Source organism: Oryzias latipes, chromosome 5 (assembly GCF_053564925.1).
Source record: "Oryzias latipes strain Hd-rR chromosome 5, Olatipes_Hd-rR_3.1".
Lineage (NCBI taxonomy): Eukaryota > Metazoa > Chordata > Actinopteri > Beloniformes > Adrianichthyidae > Oryzias > Oryzias latipes.
The window spans coordinates 27,576,611-27,600,492 of NC_136241.1; the positions used below are offsets into that span (position 1 = coordinate 27,576,611).

General features: G+C 39.8%; 1 protein-coding gene across 3 annotated transcripts in view; it reads right to left on the minus strand.

The window, feature by feature from the left end:
- iqsec1b (IQ motif and Sec7 domain ArfGEF 1b) overlaps nucleotides 1–23,882 on the minus strand; it is a 138,697-nt gene that overhangs the window by 63,340 nt on the left and 51,475 nt on the right. For 2 of the 3 annotated variants that reach the window (XM_023955126.2, XM_023955121.2), the window contains exon 3: nucleotides 7,796–7,849. The exons of the other annotated variant lie outside the window; for it this stretch is intronic. In XM_023955126.2, the coding sequence (XP_023810894.1) occupies nucleotides 7,796–7,849 (54 nt within the window). The remainder of the gene's footprint in view (nucleotides 1–7,795; nucleotides 7,850–23,882) is intronic. 3 annotated transcript variants of the gene reach the window in all.

Consider the following 23,882-nt stretch of genomic DNA (forward strand, 5'->3'; position numbering starts at 1 on the left):
ACACTCGCTTTCAAGTAGATGCTAAATTACGGTAATTTTGGAGTTAAAGTGGTTTGATGCATATTCGCATCAATAAGCTTCAAGGGGTTTACTTTAGCAAGCTGTTATTTGTCCCTAAATTTTGACTGTTTGAATAACACTAAAAAAATAAAAATGAACATCACTGGACACTTGATTCATTTTTTCTTTTATTCTTATTTTTATAATGATTTCAAACAGTACTGTGTCATCTTTAACTGCCCCTCAGAAGAGCAGAAAGTCATGCTAGTTTTGCTTTGTCAAAGAAAGGGCCAAAACTTTGACTTCCTGTCTGAGGCTGATTTGAAAATAAACAGCAATTACAGCAAAAGAAGGTTCACCAGTTCACTGAATGGCTTGTTACACATTCAAGTCCACTTTAAAGCCTCTGTGGGCAGATCTCCTCGTAGAGACAAATGGCGTTTAATTTGTGCTAATTTCCATGAAATTTTCTGTTAAAATTGTTTCATTGGAAATCCCAGGAAAACGTCTGGATTCTCTGATGATGTGAAGAACAATTGTCTTCCGATTAGTTTCACGCAAACTGCTGGGTGTCATCTCCACATGCCCTGTCCATCCATTTACGGTGGCTGTGCTCGATGCAGCTCTTCTTCTTGCTGCATAGAGTGAAATGAGCTGAATCAAAGCATTATGTTAATAACTGCAGAATCATTTGGCAGTTGGGGGAGGATAAGTACTTCACTACAGCTGAGCTTCACTTTTCCCTGCCTTTGAACTGAGCCTCACAGAAGCAGCAACTCCGGCAGGTCACCGACCAGAGAAACATCATGTTCTGAATGGAGAGGCTCAAGTGGAGCGTATCGTGGAAAGCAGGAGGTAATGCAGCACAAATGATAACTTGCTTCTGTTTTGTTGTATTTTCCATCTGAATTTCCAGTTCGGAAAGTTTCATCTACTTAAGTCAAACTTTTTTAAATGAAATACGCCGTTGTAGACCAGAGTGCTGTAAGGGGAAAAAATAACAACAAAGTTGGTCTAAATTAACACCAAGTACTGTAAATATAGGATGAAATATTGAATTAAAACAACAAAAAACTGATAAAAGACCATAAAGACCCAGTTTAATCAAAGTCTTTTTTAAAGCGTTCCGGGTTGCCTTTTAAGTATGATTATGCAGTTTTTAGCCCAAGATATAAAACCTGTCATTTTCTAATAGTTTCTGCAGAGCGCCAGTAGTTCACTAAAAATTCGCCTCTCAGTTGTGGACTGTTGCTGACCCTGCTGCCTTTCCCCTCACCCTAACTGAGAGCTCTCTGTTTACACTCTCTCTCACTGGCTTACACACAGCTATCCAGCCGTACAGTTTTTGAGCCAGATGCCAGCTTGAACCGGGAAAATGAAGAGGTTCATGGATCTAGTCATCAACAAGTTCACGTATCAAAATGGAGCAGAGCAGGGAGCTTGTGACCCACCCAAAGTATTATCTACAAAGCAAACATGCTCTTTTTCAAACTGCATTTTTTTCTTCGGCCCCCCACCATAACAATTTGAATAATGAAATGATCAAAAATGCTAATTTAAGCTTAATTGTCTTTATGTATGTCCTCCATCATGAGAAAATGCCACAAAAACACATTGAAAACACCAAAAGCACAATTTTTCATTGGACTGGGTCTTTAAGTAGTTAAAATGACAATTAAAAAAACAGGAGAACATAGAATCCAAGGCATCTCAGATGAGAATACTCGGACCCTGAGCAGGGCTGAAGATTTGCAACATAACAGTCCAGCTGCCCCACAGCCTCTGAAAAGGCAGCAGTGAGATGGGAAGAGCCAGAAAGTGGATTCTGAAATAATCTGAAAGTCAGTATTTATCACCAGACAACAGACAGGCAGCAGCATTTTCCCAACTACTTCAAGGCTTCGGCTGTTTGTCAACCTGTCTTCAGGAGATGCTGTGTGGCACTGTGACCATGATCCATGTTTATGATCATGCGCTGTCCATCTTACAGCCTGAATGCACATTTTCCCTAAGCAGAGCCCCCCATCCATGTCTGCAGGAAGTAAGAAAGCAGCATATGACACTGGTCTTAAAATGTTCCTTTAAAGTAACATCCTTCTAGACTGGGGGTGTATCTGTCTGCTGCCAGTCTTCTTCTAATGAGGGCAGCAGAAGTTAGAACCACATGCTGCCAAAGCAGAAAATGGAAAGCGCAAGAATCTGACAACCACATTTCTTCAAACCCCACAGGGAAGCAAGCGCTGCTTCCCGTGCTGCTAATGAGAACGTAAATATGAGACGTGTGCGACACGTGGTGACGGACACACTCACAGCTGGGTCTGATTGATGAAAAATCATTAACGTTACTGGGAAAATAATCTATAGTTTCTGCAAACAATCTGGACTGAATGAAAAACTGAGCAGGGGGGGGGGGGGGGGGGGTTACAAGGCTGATGCAATGTTTACTGTTATAATGTATTTTGTAATAAGACATCAGAGGGGGGGGGTCTGTGTGACTGAAGGATTATAACCCCTCAGTTTTGAATCTTTAACAAAAAATGTTATTATCTTCAGAGGATTTTCACTCGTTTTCACTCACTTTACAGTCAGTCGGGTTCTTCACGTCCCTGTCAATTTATGGAAATGTAATCAAAAGTATTTTGCAGCTGTGACACAAAGTTAAAATGTGTAATTAGGCTTTACATCTGCAAACCAAATTTGTGCATTGAATCCTTTTGTGCTTTCCACAAATGTTTTATGTCTGGAAATAGTTTTACACTTTGAGATCTTTTTATACAACGAATATTTGCAGAAGCACATAATATTTCTGCAGTTTTTATTTTTTTAGTTCCACAAATCTTGTTTTCAAGTGTAAAGCTGATTAACCCGTGTTAACATCATCCCACAAACTGACTTAGAAAGGAATAAAACAATTCCACCTTCGGGAAATTTGATGACAGATCAGTTAGGATATCAACTCTATTTTGCTTCATCATTTTTCCTGCAAACGTTCAGAACATGCCTGCATTTTTATGATCCTGAAGCCCAAACCCGGGCTACCAGTGAAAGTGTCCCCACCCCTCCCATCATACTTGGTCCCAATAGCCCCCATGAGGCTGTCATTGCCTCTGGAACCTCCAGCTGTGTAATTACTCCCATTGTCAGGCCAAGAGGCTCCAGATGATCTTCAAAAAAAGAGTGATGAGGGGAAAAAGAAGATGACACCCATGGTTCCTACAAACCATTATTTGGTTTTCAACTAATCAATTAAACATTTATTTATTTGGTCAATTATTTTAAAAGCTCACATTACCATCATACTAATCAGTTTTACTGATATTGAATAATAGATCCCCAGTTGTAATTTTAATATTGCTTTTTTCTTTCTAAATAAGGTTTTGACGGTTCAGGTGGGTTTATTTAATAAATTCAAGGATTTTTGGAAATTTCTTTGAAGAAAGAACTCTTTTGTACTTCTACCTCAAACTCTACGTGTCCATTACATCAATCTAACAGGATACAAATCCCTAAAAGCTATCAGAAAAGAATGATTATCTTTATTTTTCACAAATGAATTTATACTGAAGTTGAATCACAATACCAACTGGAGGAGTGAGAACCTTCACCGACCAGTGAATTTGTAGCAAATCTTTACCACATGTCAAAACAACTGGTCTTTAAAAAAATAATAAACGTGGATGTAAAAACTAAAAACAGAGTGCATCTTCTTTATGTTCTAACTAAGGTTTCTTTACCTGGAGCATTATCTTAACCTGTTTGTACATTTATGTCTAAATTCTTTTTTGTGATTATGTTGAAGATGAATTTGAGCCTGAACTTGTGGATAAATATATTAATAATAAATATGTGTGGTGAATTTGTTGCGTATTATGAAGAGTCCTTGATTGCCTCATATTTCGCTCAAAGCAGTCATTAGTGGCGCCACCTGGAGGATAAAGCCTTAAATGCACAATTAAACAAAAGTCTATCCTGCATTAGCCCTATCCTATGGGGTCAAGATGACCATTGACGTGCTCTCCCTACAATGACAAAGGTGGATAAAAGTGGAGAGGATTTAATGTAATCTATGGACACCAGTGAGGTTCACAGATCATTGAAGAAAAAAGTTCAGCGCACTGTCTAGTTGACCTCACTGCCAATGTTAAAGTGCCAAGGATAGCACAAGGGTTAAAAACATCCAACAAGCTGCGTCTGCCAATGAGAAACCTCCTCTCACTAAATCCATTGAAACTAAAAACAACCTGAGCCATTAAAGTTCTGCTGTGGTGTTTTTGCAGCTTCATCATAAACTAAACATAGTCCAATGGATTGAACAACGGAACAAATTGAGGTTTTTTGGCTTTTTTTTTGTTAGCATAATTCCAGTTATGCCTTTAAACATAAAACCACAATAAAAAACAAGAATTAAGTTGAGCTTCGGTGAAGAACATGAACAGATGTTACTGCGTGAATGAACACAGCAGCGTAGCTGCTAACAATGCACTAATATGGGATTTCTTGGTTTCATGCAGAATGATCAGTTAGAAAGGACTATGGTTGATCCTGAATTCCTTCACTACTCACTACGTGGTGCACTATATGGTCCATTTGCTATTTTGTAGTGCTGTCCGAATCTACAATTCCAAAACCGCGTCCCGTAGACATTTCCCAGAAGTCTCTGCAAAAAACCAGTGTGCTTCGATGCTCACTAGATTGGCGAATATGGGCCACAATGCTTTGCTTTTGAACAATTTTTGCAAAGAAAATGTATATAAATATGTTTTTTTAGGAAATAATAATTCTTTTTTAGGACACAGTGAATTCATAAATGGTCATCACAAATTGCTCATATCAATGAGATTTTCATTTTGTGAAATCGATGACGTCATATTCGCCGCTTAAAAAAAATAGTAGTGTAAAGTAGTGAGCATGGTGTCCGAATTGCTACATATTCCTGCACTGTATAGTTTTTGTAGTAGTTCGGGATTAGTGTGGCAATTCGGACACAGCCTAAGTCAACATATTAAGTCAGTTCTGTGATGGTGGTCACAGTAAAGTTTGCAGGGTGCAGCAGCCCTTGTCTCCCTGCTCCCTGGGGAGCAAAAGTGCCCAGCCTCCGCTGCGACTTTGAAGCACTTCTGGTGGAAGGTCCACATAACTGACAGTGGAAAAGGTCACCTCTTCTGCCCTTCATCAGTTACTTGGAGAGTAACTGCTGACAGGCAGAGTGAACATCAGCACATGAACGGTACAGTAAGTGCTGTGGGGAGGTTGAAACTCAGGTGAACATGAGCGCGTGTGCAACCTTTCTCTGTGTGAAAACCTAAACCAAAAACTGTTCACGGGACAGCTAACTCAGGCTGCACACGCTATCTTCACTGTCAGTGCTTTAACACTGCTGGATAACAGGCATAGCCCCCAAAACTAGCATTCCAAACCTTTTCTTTGTGTGCACATCATGTTAGAAAGCAGGCTGCAAAAATGCATTTGGCTGAAAATTCAGACCACGGTCTGTTTTTTAATGAGGCATTCACTGAGTGGGGGCAAAAAAATTGGCGAGAAACATGAACAGGTGCAGCTGCACAGGAGCTTCAGTGCATTCGGTGACAGGAGCAACTCATAGATCAGGGCCCACCCTGGTTGCTTACGATATTAAAGACCCAATCCAATCATATTTTGATCTAGTTTAAACTTGTTTGTCAGTGGTCTTTTAATAATTATAGTCATTTTTAGCCAAAAAAACAAAAAAATAACCTTTGTCATTTTTTAGGTTATAGTCTCTCCAGAGCAACAGTATTTTATATGAATACCTGAATATCTGTTTACACACTCTCCCGCTAGCTTACAGCCCCTTACACCCACAACCTAACATTACTGGTCCAGCAAAATGGGAAGCAATATTGGAGCTATCCAGTTATACAGTCTTAAGCCAGATGGCCGCTCGGACGAGGAAAACAAAGAAAAACATGGATTTAGTTGTTTACAAGTTAACCCATCAGAATGGGGCGGAGCAGGAAGCAAGTGCTCTGCTGATTGACGTTTCTAGGTCATCTGCAGGACCTTTCTCCCCGGTGTTTCATGGACTATTTGTTTTTATTTTTTTAACAATGTTTTTATGAGGTTCCCCTTTGATAGTTTTTACCTTTTAAAAACTACTTTTAAAACCACAATTTAAAATGAAAAGAATACTTTGAAATGAATGTTTGAGCCTAACTGTCTATTTGTCCTCCAGCATCAGAAAAATGCCACAAGAACATGTTAAAAACAATACACACACACCTGACCTTCAGAGCTTCCTTATCTTAGTTTAAATGATCACAGTTCCTCAGAATATTTGACCGTAATGAAGTATTTGTTTTTGCCCAGCTAATTGCTGGGACTTCTCACTGTAGGGGTCACAACTGAGAGGATTTTATTTTCTTCCAGGCAGGCTGGGAATTGATCATGTCAGGGTGGAGGAGCAGCTCATCAGAGATCACAGCTGAGTCTGTCTTCAAGCACAGACCTTGTGTCTTGTGAAGGCTTGTGTTTCTGAATCTTCCTCAGTTTTTTTTTTTTTTTTGGTTCAGACACATCTGTACACATCTGTTTTTTTGGCATTAAAAAGTGAATTCAAATAGATTTTCAAATTTAAAATAATCAGTGATCGATCAAAAACAATAAAATAAAACCTTATTATCGATTCAAAATCCTTTTTATTATTATGCATCATTGCTGTTACTTAAAATAAATGACTTAATGAAAAAATGCAACAGCCGTGGTTTGACCGCTAGGCGGAGCTCTGGTGGGAGGCTGAAAGACCATTCAGTAATTCACAGTTGGAAGGACACAAACAGGTAACAGTTAACCTGGGGGCAACCATTCCACTTCTGACTTAAAACTGATTTAAAAACAACCCTAAATCGAGAAACTCGGAAACCACCAGATGGATTGTTACATAACAAAGTGAGTCTTTAATCATTTTGATGTAAAATCGTTCAACTCAGCAAGAAAAATGAAAAATCCCTCAACTGTTTCTTCAACACTGACAGTCCTATTCATTCTTCCTATTTATATTTATTGTGTATGGGGTCATAGGGTGTAAGTACAGCGAGGAGGAGTGTGTGGGGTGGTTTTAATATAAGTTTTTGTGCCTATGTTTGGTTTTTAATTGTAAAGCACTTTCAGCTCATCAAAGCATGAAAATCCATTTTTTAGAACAAAATTTGGCTGGATTTGATAATTGCTTTATTGACTGGTGTCAATCAACATCTCTAGAACAACTTTACTGGACGTTTTCAAAAACGTATCTCTTTCTCCCCCCTAATTTACCTAAATTTTTTTGATTTACATGTTCAAGGATATTGTTGTTGGTTAATATGGCAACAAGCTGAAAAACAACCTTCACATCAGCTCAACCCAAACTATTAGGTCACCTGGTCACAGTATTTGGCATTTCAACAGTCTTTGCAATGTTTTTTATTTTTATTTTGTTCATACGTATATAATATTTAATTGTTTCTGTACAGATTGTACATTTTTTATTAGAGATGTGTTACAGTATTTTTATTTTATTTTAACTATTTTACATTCACCACTCCAAGGCTGCTACAATTTTAATGTATCACCATCTACAATGACAATAAATGGATTCTGTTTTTGATTTTTCCCCCTGGTTTAAACAACTAACTACAGACATGTCATTCAGGCTGATTACCCAATAAACGCCTTTCCTCAAGCCAACAGAGATTAGACTAGAGTGGTTTACATGTTTAAAATGAAACAACAAAGGTTTTTATTAGTGAGAAGATGAGGTGACATTTACAGGAGAACTTACGATTGATGGTGCTGCCTGTAAGCCAATGCAGAGCTGAGCTCCTCCGAGTCTGGCCTGAGGAAGAGGAGAGCGCAAAGGTTAGGTCCAGTCTGACCATGTGACCTTTAATTCCTCTTCTACATGCACATTCACTCACACATGCACTACAGACGCTCCCTGAAGCCCAGTAGTGACGGCTCATGCTCAGCTGTGTCACAATGAGCGTGGTTCCACATCTGATAAAGAAGCTGCAGTTCATTTGGTGATGAAGCGTCACAGTGTAATTATTTTGCGTGAGTGCCAGGACACTTGGAAAGATTTGAAACATGTCTGCACTGGTTTATTAACCAGCTGTGTTGATCTGCAGGCGAGGATTAACCAACTGTAAAATGAGCTGTGGTGCAGCACATCACTGTAATGTTGCCATGAGAGGGGGGATTGGTCTGCTGGTCTCCATGGAAACCACTGGCTGTGATGAGGCCAGGTCTTCAGAGTGTAAGAGTACAAAGTGGAGCCTCTCCGTTCTGCACATGTAGCTGATGTGAAGGGTGATTGGTGGTACATGTTTTATCACTAAATACTCCCTGCAGGTCCAGGTTTGGAGAAGCACAAGCTTCATGAGCTCAGTCAGAAGGAGCATTTCACCATCAGCTCCACCTTTTATCAGCAGTTTCATTTCAGTGCGAGAATTGTGTTGCAGCTCAGTTGTGTCTCTCTGCACTGCATGTCAGGATCGGGATTAATTACCAAATGTTTTCAGATCTGTTGGTCTGTCCTCTCTCAGGAGACCAACCTCACACAAAGACATGTGGCAATCTGTCAGACTTTATTTTACTGTCAATTTATTTTATGTCTATTGTTATGCCTATTGTTAATTGAAGGCTGCCACAAGCAACCTTCAATTTAGCTGAAGAACGTATATAAGGTCCTTTCTACAATGGATTTCTGTGGCTGAGCAGCAGCATCCAAACCATGCATCACTAAGTGCAATGCAATATTTCGATGCAGTGGTGTAAAGAATGCAGAAACTAGATCTTAGAAAAGACATGTCCTCTGAAGGGAAAGATTACACAAATTTGGGTAATAAAGAATTACAATGTGTGATAGTTTTTCTGTAGTTGAGTTTGGCCTCTTGGTCAAACCAAAATATAATGGAGAATACTATATTTCCAACGTCGTAGGAACAGTTTGGATATGGCTTCTATTCTGATCCGACGAGTGAAAAGAAGGTCTAAGAAGGCATGGGTGACACCGTTTTGCCTGGCCACGAATTGTTCCAAATCTGAAAAAAGACCTTTTTAATTAAAAAGATTGGATACCTTTGGATAAGCATCAAAGTCTAAAATAAAAAATGTGCCTTCAAGAATAGTCAAACATTCTCATAAACCAAGTGTCTGCAACCTTTAATACTAAAAAAAAAACCTTTGGTCCATTTTCTTACTGCAAGAGTTGCAAAGTCTCTGTTTAGAAAAATACATTTTAATTACAATTTTTTTATCAGAAAGTTTTTCTTTTTTTTTAAAATGTACCTTTTATAAATTTCAAGTAATTTAATTAGTAGAAATTTCTTTGTATAACAATTTCAAATTCTTTTACTTATACAACATCCCGTAAAAGTTCCCTTCAAAATAAAATAAGTTTGGCGCGAAGCCATCTTTTTTATGCTTTTGCTATCAAAATTACACATGACAACACTGGTTTGAAATTCAAATTTTTAAATACATCTTTTTGTGCTTAGAGCGTAAACCACTCTTACCATTATTTTTCTTAATTATGTTTAAATTCTAAATATAACTGACAAAAGTTCATTCAGTCATCTTCTTCCGTTTTTCCCTTTCGGGGTCACGGGGCCGCCGGAGCCTGTCCCGGCCACTTATGGGCGAAGGCAGGGGACACCCTGGACAGGTCGCCAGTCTGTCGCAGGGTAGAATGTCCACAAACACACACCCATTCACTCTCACACTCACACCCATGGACATTTTGGAGTGACCAATTAACATATGAATGACAAAAGTTAATTAACTATGAGAAATTAACCCCAAACCCTATATTTTTTAATTATTAGCAATTTACTTCACAGCCAAAGAGCCACAATGGAAGGATGGCGGAGCTGCATGTAGTTCCACAGCCTCAGGTTGCAGACCTCTGCCATTAGCACTCATAGAAAAACTCAGCGAATTGAAGTCGTTGTAGCTGCAAAGGGTGGGCCAGCTCCCCATGGATGGGACAATGACTTGATAGATTTTTACACACTAAGGCTGTGTTTTAGCATTATCCCTTGTGCTATGCTTGTGCTGTGCTTAGATGACCCCACCCTTACATTGACGTGTTCTCCCTACCATGACAAAGGTGGATAAAGGTGGAAAGATTTCATGTAATCCATGGACACCAGTGAAGATCACAAATCATTGAAGAAAGAAGGTTCACAGCACTGTCTAGTGGGTCTAGATGACCCAACTCCCAATGTTAAAGTGCCTAGGATAGCACAAGGGTTATTGAGATACCTTCAAGACATTTTATGGAGGAAAAAAAACAATCACATTCTCTGCACTCTCAGAGAACACAGGTGAACCAAAAGTAGTGAGGGCATATCCCATCATAATCCCCTAGATTTTGTTCAAAAGTAGCAGGATCAACAGGAGGTGGACTTTACCAAATCCAAAGCTTTAATCAACTCAGTGGCTTTGCAATAGACTGTGTCCTAAAAGTGAAGGGTTGTGTGTTAAAATCCATATCGGAGTCATGCTGAATGACTGCTTGACACTCAGCATTAAGGGGTTGCATCGGGGGGTTAAACCACCAAATGGTTCATGCGCTCGGCTGTGTTTGCAGAGGATGGACCAAACAAATAATAGGAGTTTAAAAGGGGGCAGAGCTTCATGTGGGGCTATTTTCTAGTAGGAGAGCTTTGGATGGCACATTTCCACAAGCAAGATCAACCATCTTGACACTCTCCCAAAAGACTATGCCCTCAGTTCTTTCTGTAACCTGAGTAGCCTGAGCATAAAGTTCTCTGGAGGATTGTGGCTCTTAACACTGACAGAGGTGTGGAGTGACACACAAAAGAAGCCTTGGACATGGCAGGGACATGTGCAACACACTGCACTCAGCTTCATATTCAGAAGACAACATCCAGGGCAGAGATGTGATAGACGGGAGGCAGACGGAGGCACATAGCTGGCAGATGCAGCTGTTGTCATTAAAATTGTGAGACAGAAGAGCAAAGACTCTCTCTTCTTTCGGGAGACGCTCTGACATTCAGCCTCCGCTCAGAAACTGCAAACCCGCCCGAGGCACCCATCCATGTTGACATGCTGAATATGGTTCCTACCAATAAGAGACTTTATGACAAGACCTTCAGTGTCACAGGTGCAGGAAAAGGCTTTGCATGTTTTTGTCGCCCGGTTTTCAACAGATTTGCTGCCACACTCCCTTTGTGTCAGGGTTGGAATAACACCTTCTGCAGCACAAACAAGCATGTGTGGAGCCAGTTCAGTGCATGGAAGGCTGACCGCTCTGAGCTACTGTTTGTGAAAAATGAAGAATAAACAAATTTTTTCCAGCTTTCTGCAGCGTTTCAGAACTTTCTTAATCAACATTTGAAATGCAGTAAAAAGACACATACAAAAAAGATGCAAAAAATAATGAGGACTCTGAAAAAGACTGACAGGGAAAAGTTTTAGAGCTTGGAGAAGTTTCATTCTTTAGCTTATTAAAAAACATACCAAAAAGACAAAAAGTTAGATAAAAAAAAAAGTTGACATGAGGAGTGTCCTAGTTTCATAAAAGTCACTTCCACTTAGGATGTGGATTTTTTTGTGGACCTGGATGTGAAATCTTAGCTCAGCCAGCCAATCAGCTGGGTATGACTCCCAAATCTTTGTTTGATTAAAAACAAAAAAGATGTCTTAATGTAACACAGAGACTAAAGGTGTCAAAAGACGCATTGAGAAGAAGGATGTTTTAATCAAAAGTTAAAGGTTTGAATGAGAGGCTGATAAAGGTGTTGCTCATCTGTCTTCATTTACCCTTCCCATGTTTGAAGCCTGAGAAAAGAGCCTTGTCAAAAACAAAGCTTCATTCAGCATAAACATCATCATGGGATTACCTGACAAAAACAATTGAACCTTTTCACCATTTTCCCATTTTTTAGGATGTAACACACAAAATACTAGTAATAATGTTGGTTTAAACTCACTGTAGACAATAAAAACCTAAAACAAGGTTGTGATTCCCTTTGAGGAAAAGAATCCGTTCACTCCAGTCACACAGCTCTGCGCTGCAGAGAAAATGCTGCAGGCATAAATCTGCTTTGAGAGGAAAACACACAGTTGCTGTCATTTTTAATAAAAGGTTTTGGCATATTATTTTGAGAAAGGCTTTATCTGTTTAGGGTTTGGAGGAAGCATCCATAACTGCAACAACACTATCGCTAAAAAATCAAGGAGAACTGCTGAGACCCACAAACAGTGATAGCCTCATGGCTGTGGCAGTTCCCATTGCAGTGTTGACAAGAGCAAAAACACACATCTGGGAGTCTCCAAACTCTAAATAACAATGGAAAATAATCTCTTGTATGGTTTCCTTTTAAAAGAAAAAAACTTGTCATATAGATCTGAAAACCTGCTAAAAATCTTATTTTATACAGGTAAAACAAGTTGAACACAGAGTGCTGGGTAGAAATATGCAGATTTTTCATCTCTATTTCTCTCCCCCACCTCACTTTCTGTCCAACATGTCATGCAAGTCCTCAAGACTTCATCATTCATCTCGGTCACATCCAAATGAATAATAAGTGCAAATGTGGCACACATTGACTGTCAATGAGAACTGAACTGAGAGACCCCTCTCCCTCACGTCCAAGCACGAAGTACCAGTTGGTCCCAAGAAGCCAAAATCCCATAGACTTCTTTTAAGAAATAAACGGCTATTACTCAGTCATTCTATTGGTCAGAATAACCATTTTTGCTCTGCTACCTTTTTTAACATGTTCTTAATAATCCAAATTTTTTTCATGACATTTTTTTTCTGTGGTTCACGTAATTCAAGTTATAAAATGGCCAATAGAAAGCCTCAATAAAAGTGTTGTCACTTCGAAAGTTTGACAGATTCTGTGTAGCCTGCTTTTAAGTGGCAGGGGTGTGGACTTCCTAAAAACTCACTTCTAATTGGAGAGAGTGGTTGCCATCTATAGGATGACTTATACCGCGAAAAAATGTCGATTGAATCGATTTTATTTCATAGGAGCCGGATGTAAGCCTTTTTCAGTCCAGTTCTACAGTCAATGGTTGCGCATCACTCAAAATATGACTAATTCAACTACAGTTTTAATTTTACTACAGTTTTAGTTCAACTTTATTGTCATTGCACAAGCGCAAGTACAGTTTAATAATTTACATGATGCAAAAAAAAAGTTTACTTTGAAAAGGTTCTATTAACAGTGTTTGCAGATGTACCTGTGAAGTATTGGGAAATGTGAATTCATGAAAGTCCATATTTCTACACTTAACTTCTTATCACTGGAATCCTCTGCCTACTCACTTCCTTGTTCACTGACTGGAGCCCCACCATGTTACTCCAGGTTCCTCTTTAGATTTTTGTTAAAACCAAGTTGAGATAATTTTGTTTTCTTTGCAAGATCTGGACTGAATTTGACTTGAAAAACAAACCCTTTTAAAAATAAAAAAGGGGGTTACAGTAATCATGTTTGATTAGGGGTTTACTTGTTTCTCTTGCAAGCTTTTTCAATTTGCGTTTTGAATCAGCACCCTACATGCATATCAAATTAAATATGACCTTTAGAAGCTGTTTTTATTAGGGCTCTTTAGACCGGCGGTTGTCTACCAGAGCACACTGCTGCATGAACAGCTGCTGCTGTGTTTGTCAAATGACTAAAGCAACACTCCTCTCCACACGCTTTGCTTTATCTCAGACTGAGCACCGCAGACCAACAGCACAGCTTCCTTTCTGCTGATTCCTCCTGCTGTTGTGTAAGTAAGACTGGAAGCGACATAAAAATAGATCCTTAACTAAACCTTTACAACTTTGACTCAAGTGTAATGCCTACAGACATGACAACACTGTTTGCACAGTTTACTTGCACATCTGGGCTGCATGCTAAAAAGCTTTTCAGAAGAAATGGAAATTTAGAGCATCGTGAGTTTGAGCATCGTACTTACTTACTTAGGTGAAACATTAACAAAACTTTGTTGCTACACTAGAACAATATCCATAAGCTGAACCCAACATGAGGAGATGTGCACTCCAGATATGAGCCAGTTTAAAATATTTATCAACATTTCATCAGTGAGTCATCAGTAAACTGAAAAAAACCTGGATTTCCAGATCTGTACAAGTTCATCCTGTATCCACGATGTTTGTGCTTTATTTTATCGATTTCATTTTTAAACTGTGATTATTGCTTTTTGCCAACATCCATACTGTGCATTCACCTGGAGGTCCCAGTTATAAACAGCAAAACTATGTCACGGGACAGGGTATTGTGGGGATTCAAGTATTAAACAGATATAGATCAAAACATTTTCTGGTGTCTATGGCATGCTGCATGAGTGTGCATGACAGTGAGTCCAGACCAAAGCAGACTATAGAACCTAGCTATCGGCAAGATTTCAGAAAAAATAAAATCAAGAGTTTTTCACCTTTCAGAGTCTGATTAAGTGCAATGCTGTGCAGCTCAGTCTTGTTTTTGAAGAAGCCTCATTCCCACAAAAGTCTCACAATAATTCATATCTTTCTATAACTGGATCTGGACCATGATGTGTTCACATGGTCCAAGCATGCCCTGTATTCTTCAGGTTCCTGTCTGTTACCCAAATGTCGTCAAGCTGATTAAAATACAATAGCTCTTAATGTTGTATGTAGACAACAACTCACAACCTCAGAGAAATGAAAGAATAGACACTCACAGAGATGAAGATGAAGAGGCATCCAGATGAATACCTATTTGATGGCAAATGAGAAACTGACCATAATCATGGAATCAGTGAATAAAACAGGTTCCATCATCTTAGTGGTGACTGTTCAGAGTAGCCTTAAGGGACTTCATGAAAATAGAACATAATCGAACACTGTGGGACGCAAACACTCTACTTGTCTAATCTTCTCATTTTTAACAGCCAGGGTACGTGCAAGGAGAGCGCAATTTTCATTTGAACAGCACTTCTGGGCTCCATGCGCCATGCACAGGATTCAGAGGGGTTGAAAATATGAAAAATACTTACGACACGCCTGCATTTCACCAACTTCACCAACCTTCGGCAATGTTCACACCGCCTTCAGCAACGCCTTCTCAAGCACCCACTTCCAGTAAAAAATCTATGTAAACCAATGTAAACAAGCATTTCAGGCTTCCGCATTCAAAAGTCTTGTGTTCACACGTATCTACGCACATTTTTAAGACCATTTTGGGGCTCTACGTAAAAACGGGAGGCCATTGAACATGTGTTGCAAGTTAAAGCAGGTTGATCTTTGACCAACCAGGGACTCGGATTTTGTAGTGATTTATGAATGCCGTCCCCTTTTATTCACCAAGCTGCCAACCATTTAAAAATTGATCATGAAGGAAAAAATAATAATCGTGCTTTATACCTGGCTGGAAATCTATGACTCCAAGTCTTTCACATCGGAATAGAGCTGTGAAAAATAAAGCCCGGAGCAAGATTTGCGAGATTTGCACCACTTTGACGTTTCGCACCTTTCAACTTTTCATGCGATAGTAAACAGTAAATAAAGAAAAAGAAGCTCCCCCACAGCCTGTCCAGTGTGAACAGGGTGGGCTAAATGGATGTTCAAAAACCTGTGTTTAGAGCATTCTTTAAGGCATGCCCACAGTGTCCATAGTTTTTCTTAAAACTTGCATGAACAATTTCGTTCTGCACAGATTTGCTAATTTTTCGCCCGCAGACATCCCATATCCACCTGTAAGAACAGTTGTGACTATGGCATTTGGTGACTTACAGCTGAAAGTGACAAAACTCAACTAAAACATTGTCTGTTGAGGATATGTATCCTCTTCTGAGCTGACCTTAGGCTGTGAGCTGGAATTATCTACAGCACTAGAGTTCAGAAATGACTGATTCACTTCCACAGAAAAATCCTCCCCAACGTTCTCACGTCTCCCTAAATTATGCATGGTTTCATTCTCTGCTGTTTTTGTGACGTCCTTTTATCGTTTTCTGTTTCTACTTGACTCTGCGCCGTCTCCTTCCTCCCGCTGTAGAACTGCCTCAAACACTTCCCCTTTGTAACCATGGTTACAGCTAATCAAGAACCCAAAAAGGATGGTGATCGGGGTTTAAATCACCTTCTGCACTGCTTGAGGTTTTTGGTAAAGGAAGGATTTTCAAGGTGACTCTCTCATGTTACACATCCAGGTGTTTACTTTAAACAGCTTTTCTTTCCAAGCTGAAGTGACCGTCGGATCGAAAAGCTTGAAAGTGTTTCCACAGCTGCTGCATGAAGGACCAAAAACACATAAACAAATTAAGACTGAAGGAAACAGCCGCCTCATTCTGCCTCAAAGCCGTGGCTCCATTACAGCAGCGTTCACATTCACACCCCTTCCCTAAAAACATATTTGCTTTCAGCAAACAAGGAAACCTTCCCTGAATGCTGCCAGTGGACAAACACAGGAGGACGACTGACAGCACTCAGAGATCCAGCGAGCGCAATGAGAGGCAGTTTAAACGGTTCTGTCCGGCATCCAGAACTGTCAGCTGCTGCAGGGGCTTCACAAGGTTTAGCAGGTGAAAACCCACAGGATCAAAGAAAGATGTTGCGAGTTCGAAAAATCTCTAACTGCTCCACTCTTTCTCCTGACCTCTTCAGATGTGCAGCAGCAGTTAAGAAAGACAACATTTGATAGTTACAGGGACTTTTTCTCACAGATGTGACCGTTTAAAGATTTTGGCGTTCCCCCCAGGCTCATGCTCAGTAACTGTTCTGTTCTGTTTCTCATGCGGATCCCACTCTGATATTGAAGAGATACCCCCCCCCCCCTTACTGTGTTTTTGTATTGACTGGTTTGGTTTTGCAGATCCCTCTCCGGTTCTTTTCTGAAATTTCTGCAAATAAAAACCTTTAATTTCACTCACAATGTTGTCAGAGAAATTTGGCTTGTCTTGAGTAAATGCATGGATGCCATTGACTATATATGATAACTGGACTGAGTGACCTCTCCCCCTCGCGTTCCAAACAGGAAGTACCTGCTGGTCCCAAAAAGCCGAAATCCCATAGACTTTATTAAGAATTAAATAGCTATTACTCAGTCATTATGTTCATCAGATTAACCGTTCTTGCTCTTCTACCTATTTTTTAACATGTTCTTATTTAATCTTAATGTTTTTATGATACAAGTTATGACTCAGCCAATCAGATGCCTCAATAAAAGTATATGGTCTCACGTCGAACGTTCTAAATGTCTGATTGACAGGTTTAATGTAGCCCCCTTTCAAGTGGTAGAGGTATGGACTTCTAAGAAACTCACTCACTCACTGATTTGCCAGAGTGTTTCCCATAGAAATGATGACTCAAACCGTCTGGAACCCATCACTGCTTACTTGATGTCCTCTGGCTCAAATATGGCGGCTGACTTGCGGAAAAATGGCGATTGAGTTGACTTCATTTCATTGGAGCTAGAAGTGAACCATTTTTATGGGTCACACTCACTCGGTCCAGTTCTCATACACTGTGTAGTCAATGATGCAAGCTCAAGTCTACAGCCCTCCCACAATGCATCACTGAGGGGGCATGCTGGAAGATAGTTTGCAGTTCTGCAGCCTACAAATACTCTGGAAGTGGAGAGGTTCAGATAAGCTGATGTGTCCGAAGCTGGTTGTTGATCTGTAAAGTTGAATGTTTACAGTGGTTTTGCCCCAAAGGTAGGATGTGAGATAAGCGAAATGGAGAAACGGTGGAGAGAAATGCATGAGGAAAAGCAGTTTAATCCCACTGGAGGGGGTGAAGTGGTTGGACTTCAGCGGACTTGTTGATGAGGGTAAAAGAGTGAAAGAGGAAAGGATGGATTAATGACAAGAACAGAGAAGGACAGACAGATTTAGAGGGATTTATGAAAATGAAAGCAAGAGCACACAGGTCGATTACATTTCGAGCTGAGATTATGTTGTAATCTGATACAGTGACTGCAGATTGATAGGGGAGAGTATAGGTTTCCAAAATAACACATTTTTATTTCTGTATTCTCTAATTCTATATATCTGAAAATTACACGTGCATTTCTCTCTTCAACAAGCGAATTATTCAAGCATGAATGGAGAGAGTCCTGTGCAGGAAACACGTGACAAAGCAGGGTCCCACTCACTCATTAGCTAATTACAGCTACAGCAGATAATGGAACGGCTGCTGCCCCCCCCCCCCGCCTCCTGCCACAAATGTAACCTAACCTTCAGAGCGGTGGCAGAGGATCAGATCAATATGCACTTTCACAGTTCCTTTAGAGGAAGACAAGAAGTCAGAGTTAAGGATGAAATACAGAGCCTGTCACTGTTGTGGGCGAGCCGGCTGCGGTGATCCCACAGTGAAGCCGACAGCAGGATGAGGACAGGATGCTGTCGATCCTTGGGCACTGGGATGGGTTGGATGGGGGGGGGGGGGGGGGGGGGGGGGGGGGGGGGTTGGGGGTGAAACATCAATCTATCAATTACAGTTCAGCACATCCACTTCTCCTCTCCCGCACAACCAGACATGCTTTAACAATGTCAACACTCACAGTCTTTGCCTCAGAAGTCTGAGAAAACTGAGGCAAGGATTGATTCTGTTAGAAAATAGCTCCAGAGCCACAAAGGACAAACGCCTCAGAGGGTCTCTGCAAGCAGGGACAAGAGTAAGCAATATCATACATCAATATGTAAGATCAAAGCAGATGCTTACCAATTCCAATATTATGGTCCTGAAAATAGGCGTAAAATTCATTCGTTTATTTAGCTTTTTAGTACATCTGCTTGTCCAGCGCTTGGAGCAAAGTTTTTTTAATTAGTGGAGTGCAGAAAGATGCTCTCACCACTTCTAATGATAGAAAAGCTACAAATAGGAAAGCCTTCAGGAGATATATAACAACTTTTCCATTTGTCAAGTATCTGTTCTAATGTTCCATATCGACATTAAATTCAGTATAAAGGTCAAAAAGCAAATTTACTCCATTTTATGAGTTTGACTGTCTTGAAGGGGAACAAAAACCAGACTGTGTATTTTAAAACGAGACACAGTAAATTAAAAAATACAAAAAAAAGGAACATTTGGAACAGTTGTAGCAGTTTTAAAGACGCACTAAATGTTATACATTGTTTAATTTACAATGTCCATTTTTCGAATTTACAATCTTGATTTGAACTCATAACTTTCCCCCGTGAGTTGTAAACTTGAAAAAAGGAACATTTATATATATATATATTTTTTAAATACGTGTTTTCTAAGGTTAATGTTAAAGTGAAATTACGTTGGCTTGAGTTTCTCTTTTTCTTTAGTGTTCCATCTGGATAACAGCCTTTGTCATCCTGACGGCCATTTAAGCCATCCAATCCAGCACCACCATGCTGGGCTCACTGCCTTGCCAGTTGTCTTGAATCTCCTATCATCTATTAAATGCATGTGGCTGAAGGACGACGTGCTGTTCCTTCATCCACGACTCTGAGGAGGATAAAGAGTGTGGGCAAAATCCAGCCATCAAGTTAAGTGGCTGCAGATAGATGGAGCGCTTGATTAACCCCAACAGGAAACTGCAATTTAAGAGGGAGCAGGCAGGAGGACGCGTCTTTAATCCAGGAAAATCAACTTAAACATGTACCTTTTGGATAGGAACCACCTTAACTTTCAGGTGGGGGGCATAGAGTGAACACAAATGATCTAAAATAATTAAATGGAACCCAAAGATGGAGATTTGTTAATAAAATGTTTGTGTGGAAACAGTCTGGCTTTTGGGTTTCGATCAAATGAGGATTTTTTTTCTCTGTCATATTAAAATGTTTCTAGTTATTTAGAATATAATTACAATTTTTTTTTGACCTTTTTATTTGTCTGTTTGACTAATTAATGGTTTCTGCCAACAATTAAATGTTAGATCAGAGGCTTCCAGAGACTTTTTTTTTTGGATCATGCAGAGTTAACAAAATAATTCTGTTGCAGCTCAGAAAGGTGCAACAGAAAGGTTAATGAAGAATAAAACAAGACATATTCATAATGCAATTATTAAAATAACTGGTTCTGTTTTTATACCAGGACTGAGAATTGGTCATAAATTCTGAAGAGCGTGATTAAAATTAACCTTTCGCTCTAATCTATGAATTGTACAGGTATTCATGAGCAGGATTCATGTTAGGGATCATCAAATCCACTAAGGGACAATATCAAAAAATGAACAGCTTCTTCTTTTTTAAGCCTCACACATCATTTTTCTGTTGTTTCTGTCTGTTCTGAAAAGTCGGTTCTTGTAAAGCACAGGTCGGCGCTCCGGCCATGTCAAAGGCACAGATGCAGAAAATTAACTTTTGTCCAATTTTTTCTCTGCTTAACCTTTTCTCTGCTCTAACTTGAAGCCTTTCAGCATTGTCCCTCTGCTTGCAGACAGTTTAACACCACTGCCACCCAACCTGCCAATCATGGCAATGTTCTCAATGAAAAATTCTACAACTGAAGCATTTCTCTGAGAATGATGACCTTCCTTTGGGAAATTTCACACTTGTTGTGTTTGTCAGAAGAACACAGTCTAATTGGGGAGCAGGGTTCATTGGAGGAAAAGCTGGTTTTGTAAATTTTCTGGTGCATTTATGCTAGTCTTAGCTATAAAACAAAAAAAAAATGGTAATAAAAGGTGGTTTGTGGGCACTTAACGAACCGAATTCCTCTCTTCTATAGGGAGGCTATGAAATCAGTTATTTTCAATAAAAACAAGACAGAAATTGAGAAAAGAATTTGGATCAAAACCTGCTGACACGAGTGGCACAATAACCAGAAAAGTTCTAATTAACTATGAGAAAACTTAACTTAGGTAGCTACAATATGTGGGGTGAGAAGGATGCAACAATAAAAAAAACACGGAAATAAGAATAGAAATAAGAAATGTATTTCTGTGAAGTGAAAGTTGCAGTAAATCCAGCTAATTTCAAACTTTCTCAAGGGGAATTCAATTGAAATATGAAAATCCAAAAGCTGTTTGTGTGATTACAGCATTAAAAAGTCAGTGGTTGATGCACAACAATAATAAATGGTTTTTAGTGTCATATCTTCATAAAGCTTGCTGCTTCCTGCTGTCCAGAGTTTAAACTGTCCCTCTCATGGGGGTAAAGTTGTGCTGCTCAGACCCCCTGAATTTCAGCTCAACATCTATGAACTCATCTAACGCTCCTAAGCCTACATCCCGTCCACATGCTCACAGAAACTCTGCATCCATCCCCATGCATCACAGAAAACAAGCGACAGGCCTGAAGAAAAATCCAATATGTTGTTCTGTTTGGGAAACTGAGCCACTGAATTCCCAGGGATAACATTTCTCTGCCCCCCCTGCATATGGATCCTGCAATCTGAGTTTACAAACTGCTTTTAGACAGCTGGGAAATGAAAAGTCACACAGCTTGGAGTGTTACTGAGGGCTGTTCTGCACAACTGAGACACATCACTGCCAAGAAAACCTAGTAAAATGTTACAGACGCATGAAAGCACAAGCACAGCTCAGTCTGGGACTGAAGTCTTCCTCCACTGATTCAAGCTTAACAGAGGGGTTTCCAAACATTTATCAGAAACAGAGTTATGAAAAATGGCTACATGGGCAATCCTTTCCCACAGTCATGCAGTAACAAAATAATGTTTCAAATCAGAAAAAAAATGCTCATGTCTTTTGTGAAGACAAGCCTGCTTTTTAGTCCGACAGGATACCATCTTGTCATGAAATTGCATGTGCGCAAAACCACACCCTACTGGAAGGAGGCCCATGTGGAAGATCCAGGACACACTGGAAGAACTATCATGTCTTTCCGCTGGCCTAGGAGCACCTTAGGGGCTCCCTGGCAGACCTGGACTCCTTGATTAGACTGCTGCCCCAAAACCCAGCTCTGGATAAGCGGACACATGGGAAAAGATGGACGGATGGATGACATGTTTGCTTTTAACTGCACATATTTAAGTCCCACTTTAAATATGATTATGTCACTTTTAGCCAAAAAATAAAAACGGTCATTTTCTAAGACATTGTTTCTGCCAAGCGGCAGGACTTCATCAGAAATTTGCCTCTGAGTTGTGGGCAGGAGCGACCCCACCCCACCTTCTCCTCCCTGTTGCTGAGAGCTCTCTGTTTACACACTCTCCTGCTTGCTTATAGCCCCTTCTACCTCCATCCTAACATTAGCGGTGCAACAAAAATGGAGAGCAATATTGGTGCTATCCAGCTGTCCAGTTTGGAACCAGATGCCAGCTCAGAGGAGGAAGACAGACATACATGGATGTAGTCGTCTACAAGTGGATGCATCAGAAAGGAGCACAGCAGGGAGCTTGTGGCCCTCTCATTGTGTTGTCTACACAACCAATAAAATCTTTTTCAAACTGTATTTTTTCATCTGCTCCTGATCCAAAACAATTTTAATAATGAAATAATGCAATTTTGAGCTTAATTTTCTTTATATATGTCCTCTATCATCAGAAACAAGAACCACAAGAACATGTTAAAAACACTAAAAAATCAATTTTCATCAGAGGGTCTTTAAAGGGCTGCACCAAGATGCCACCATTTTTTTGGGTTCAATTTTTCTCGCTATAAAACCCAAAGAGTAACAGTTCGCCTCCAGACAGTATGTTTTCTTAACTGTCTACTGGATCTTACCTTACTGACTTTGCTAGCGTTGATCTGCATGCTATAGATCTAAATTCTATCAAACAGATACGTTTCCTCAGTACCGTTGTATCACCAAACCCTGACATGTTGTTGATGGTCTTTCCTGACACTGAAGCAGAAACGTTCCAACAGATCAACACGGACCAGAACATTAAAAGTCACGAGTTCCTATTAAGATCAATGGTTCTTAGAAAACTGTGGTCATCAGCATTGCATATTGATCTGATTTGCAGACTAGTACTGATATACACATGATCCCGCCAATCATACAGGGCCATTATGGTAGGACAGAATATAAGCTGAACAGCACTGCTTAGCTTGTTAAATCTGAAATGGTAAATGGTGTGTACCTCTACAGTGCTTTACTACCTTCTTAGAAAGCCCAAAGCGCTTTCACAGTCACAGTCCCATTCACCCATGCACACACTGATGGCAGCCCCGCAACACTGGCACCTACCTATAACCACCAGAGACAATGTGGGTTTCAGTGTCACTTCGACACATGGGCGGGCTGGGTGGGAACCAAACTTGTGATCTTCCGATCAGAGGTTAACCTCTCTTCCTCTGCCCCCCCCCCTTAGTTTGAGGGGCGGTAAATAACTTACCACTGAGGTTTTTATCTTCACCAAAATGCTAGAAAAACTGAATTCAAATAAAATTTGAATTAAATACAACTATGTCTATGAAGACTCTCGTTCATCCAGGTTGATTCAATCATAGTAGTAGGTTTAGGGGCTGTCATCTGGACAATGTCATCTTGTCAATTGACAAGAATTGACAAAGCCTCTTGGATAAGAGGTGAAACGTCTTCTAACTTTAAAAATGAAGTCCAGACGACAGCCCCTAAACCTACTACTATGATTAATTACAACTATTAAGAATCTGTTTATTACAAAACAAACAATTATTTTTTAAGTTCTGTTGTAGTCTGATAACACAATCCTGATGTAATACATGCATGAACTAATTTCTCTGTAACTCTCTGAAGAAGGATGTTCTAATTTTTGTGTAGGAATAAAAACGCAATAAAAGACAATCATTTTGTATGTGAGGCCATATGAATCCCATCTAGTGTGTTTCTTGTTAGTGAGTTGAATTCCTGAAACCTTTAGATGTAAAACCATGAGCTCTGTTTAATCAAAAGTTGGAAAAAATAGAAATTAGTTTAGCCTTTATGTCTTTAGAAAATTCTTATAGTTTTTTTTATCTGGGTGACACCTCCTGGTTTAATATTTGGATATAACTGAGAGT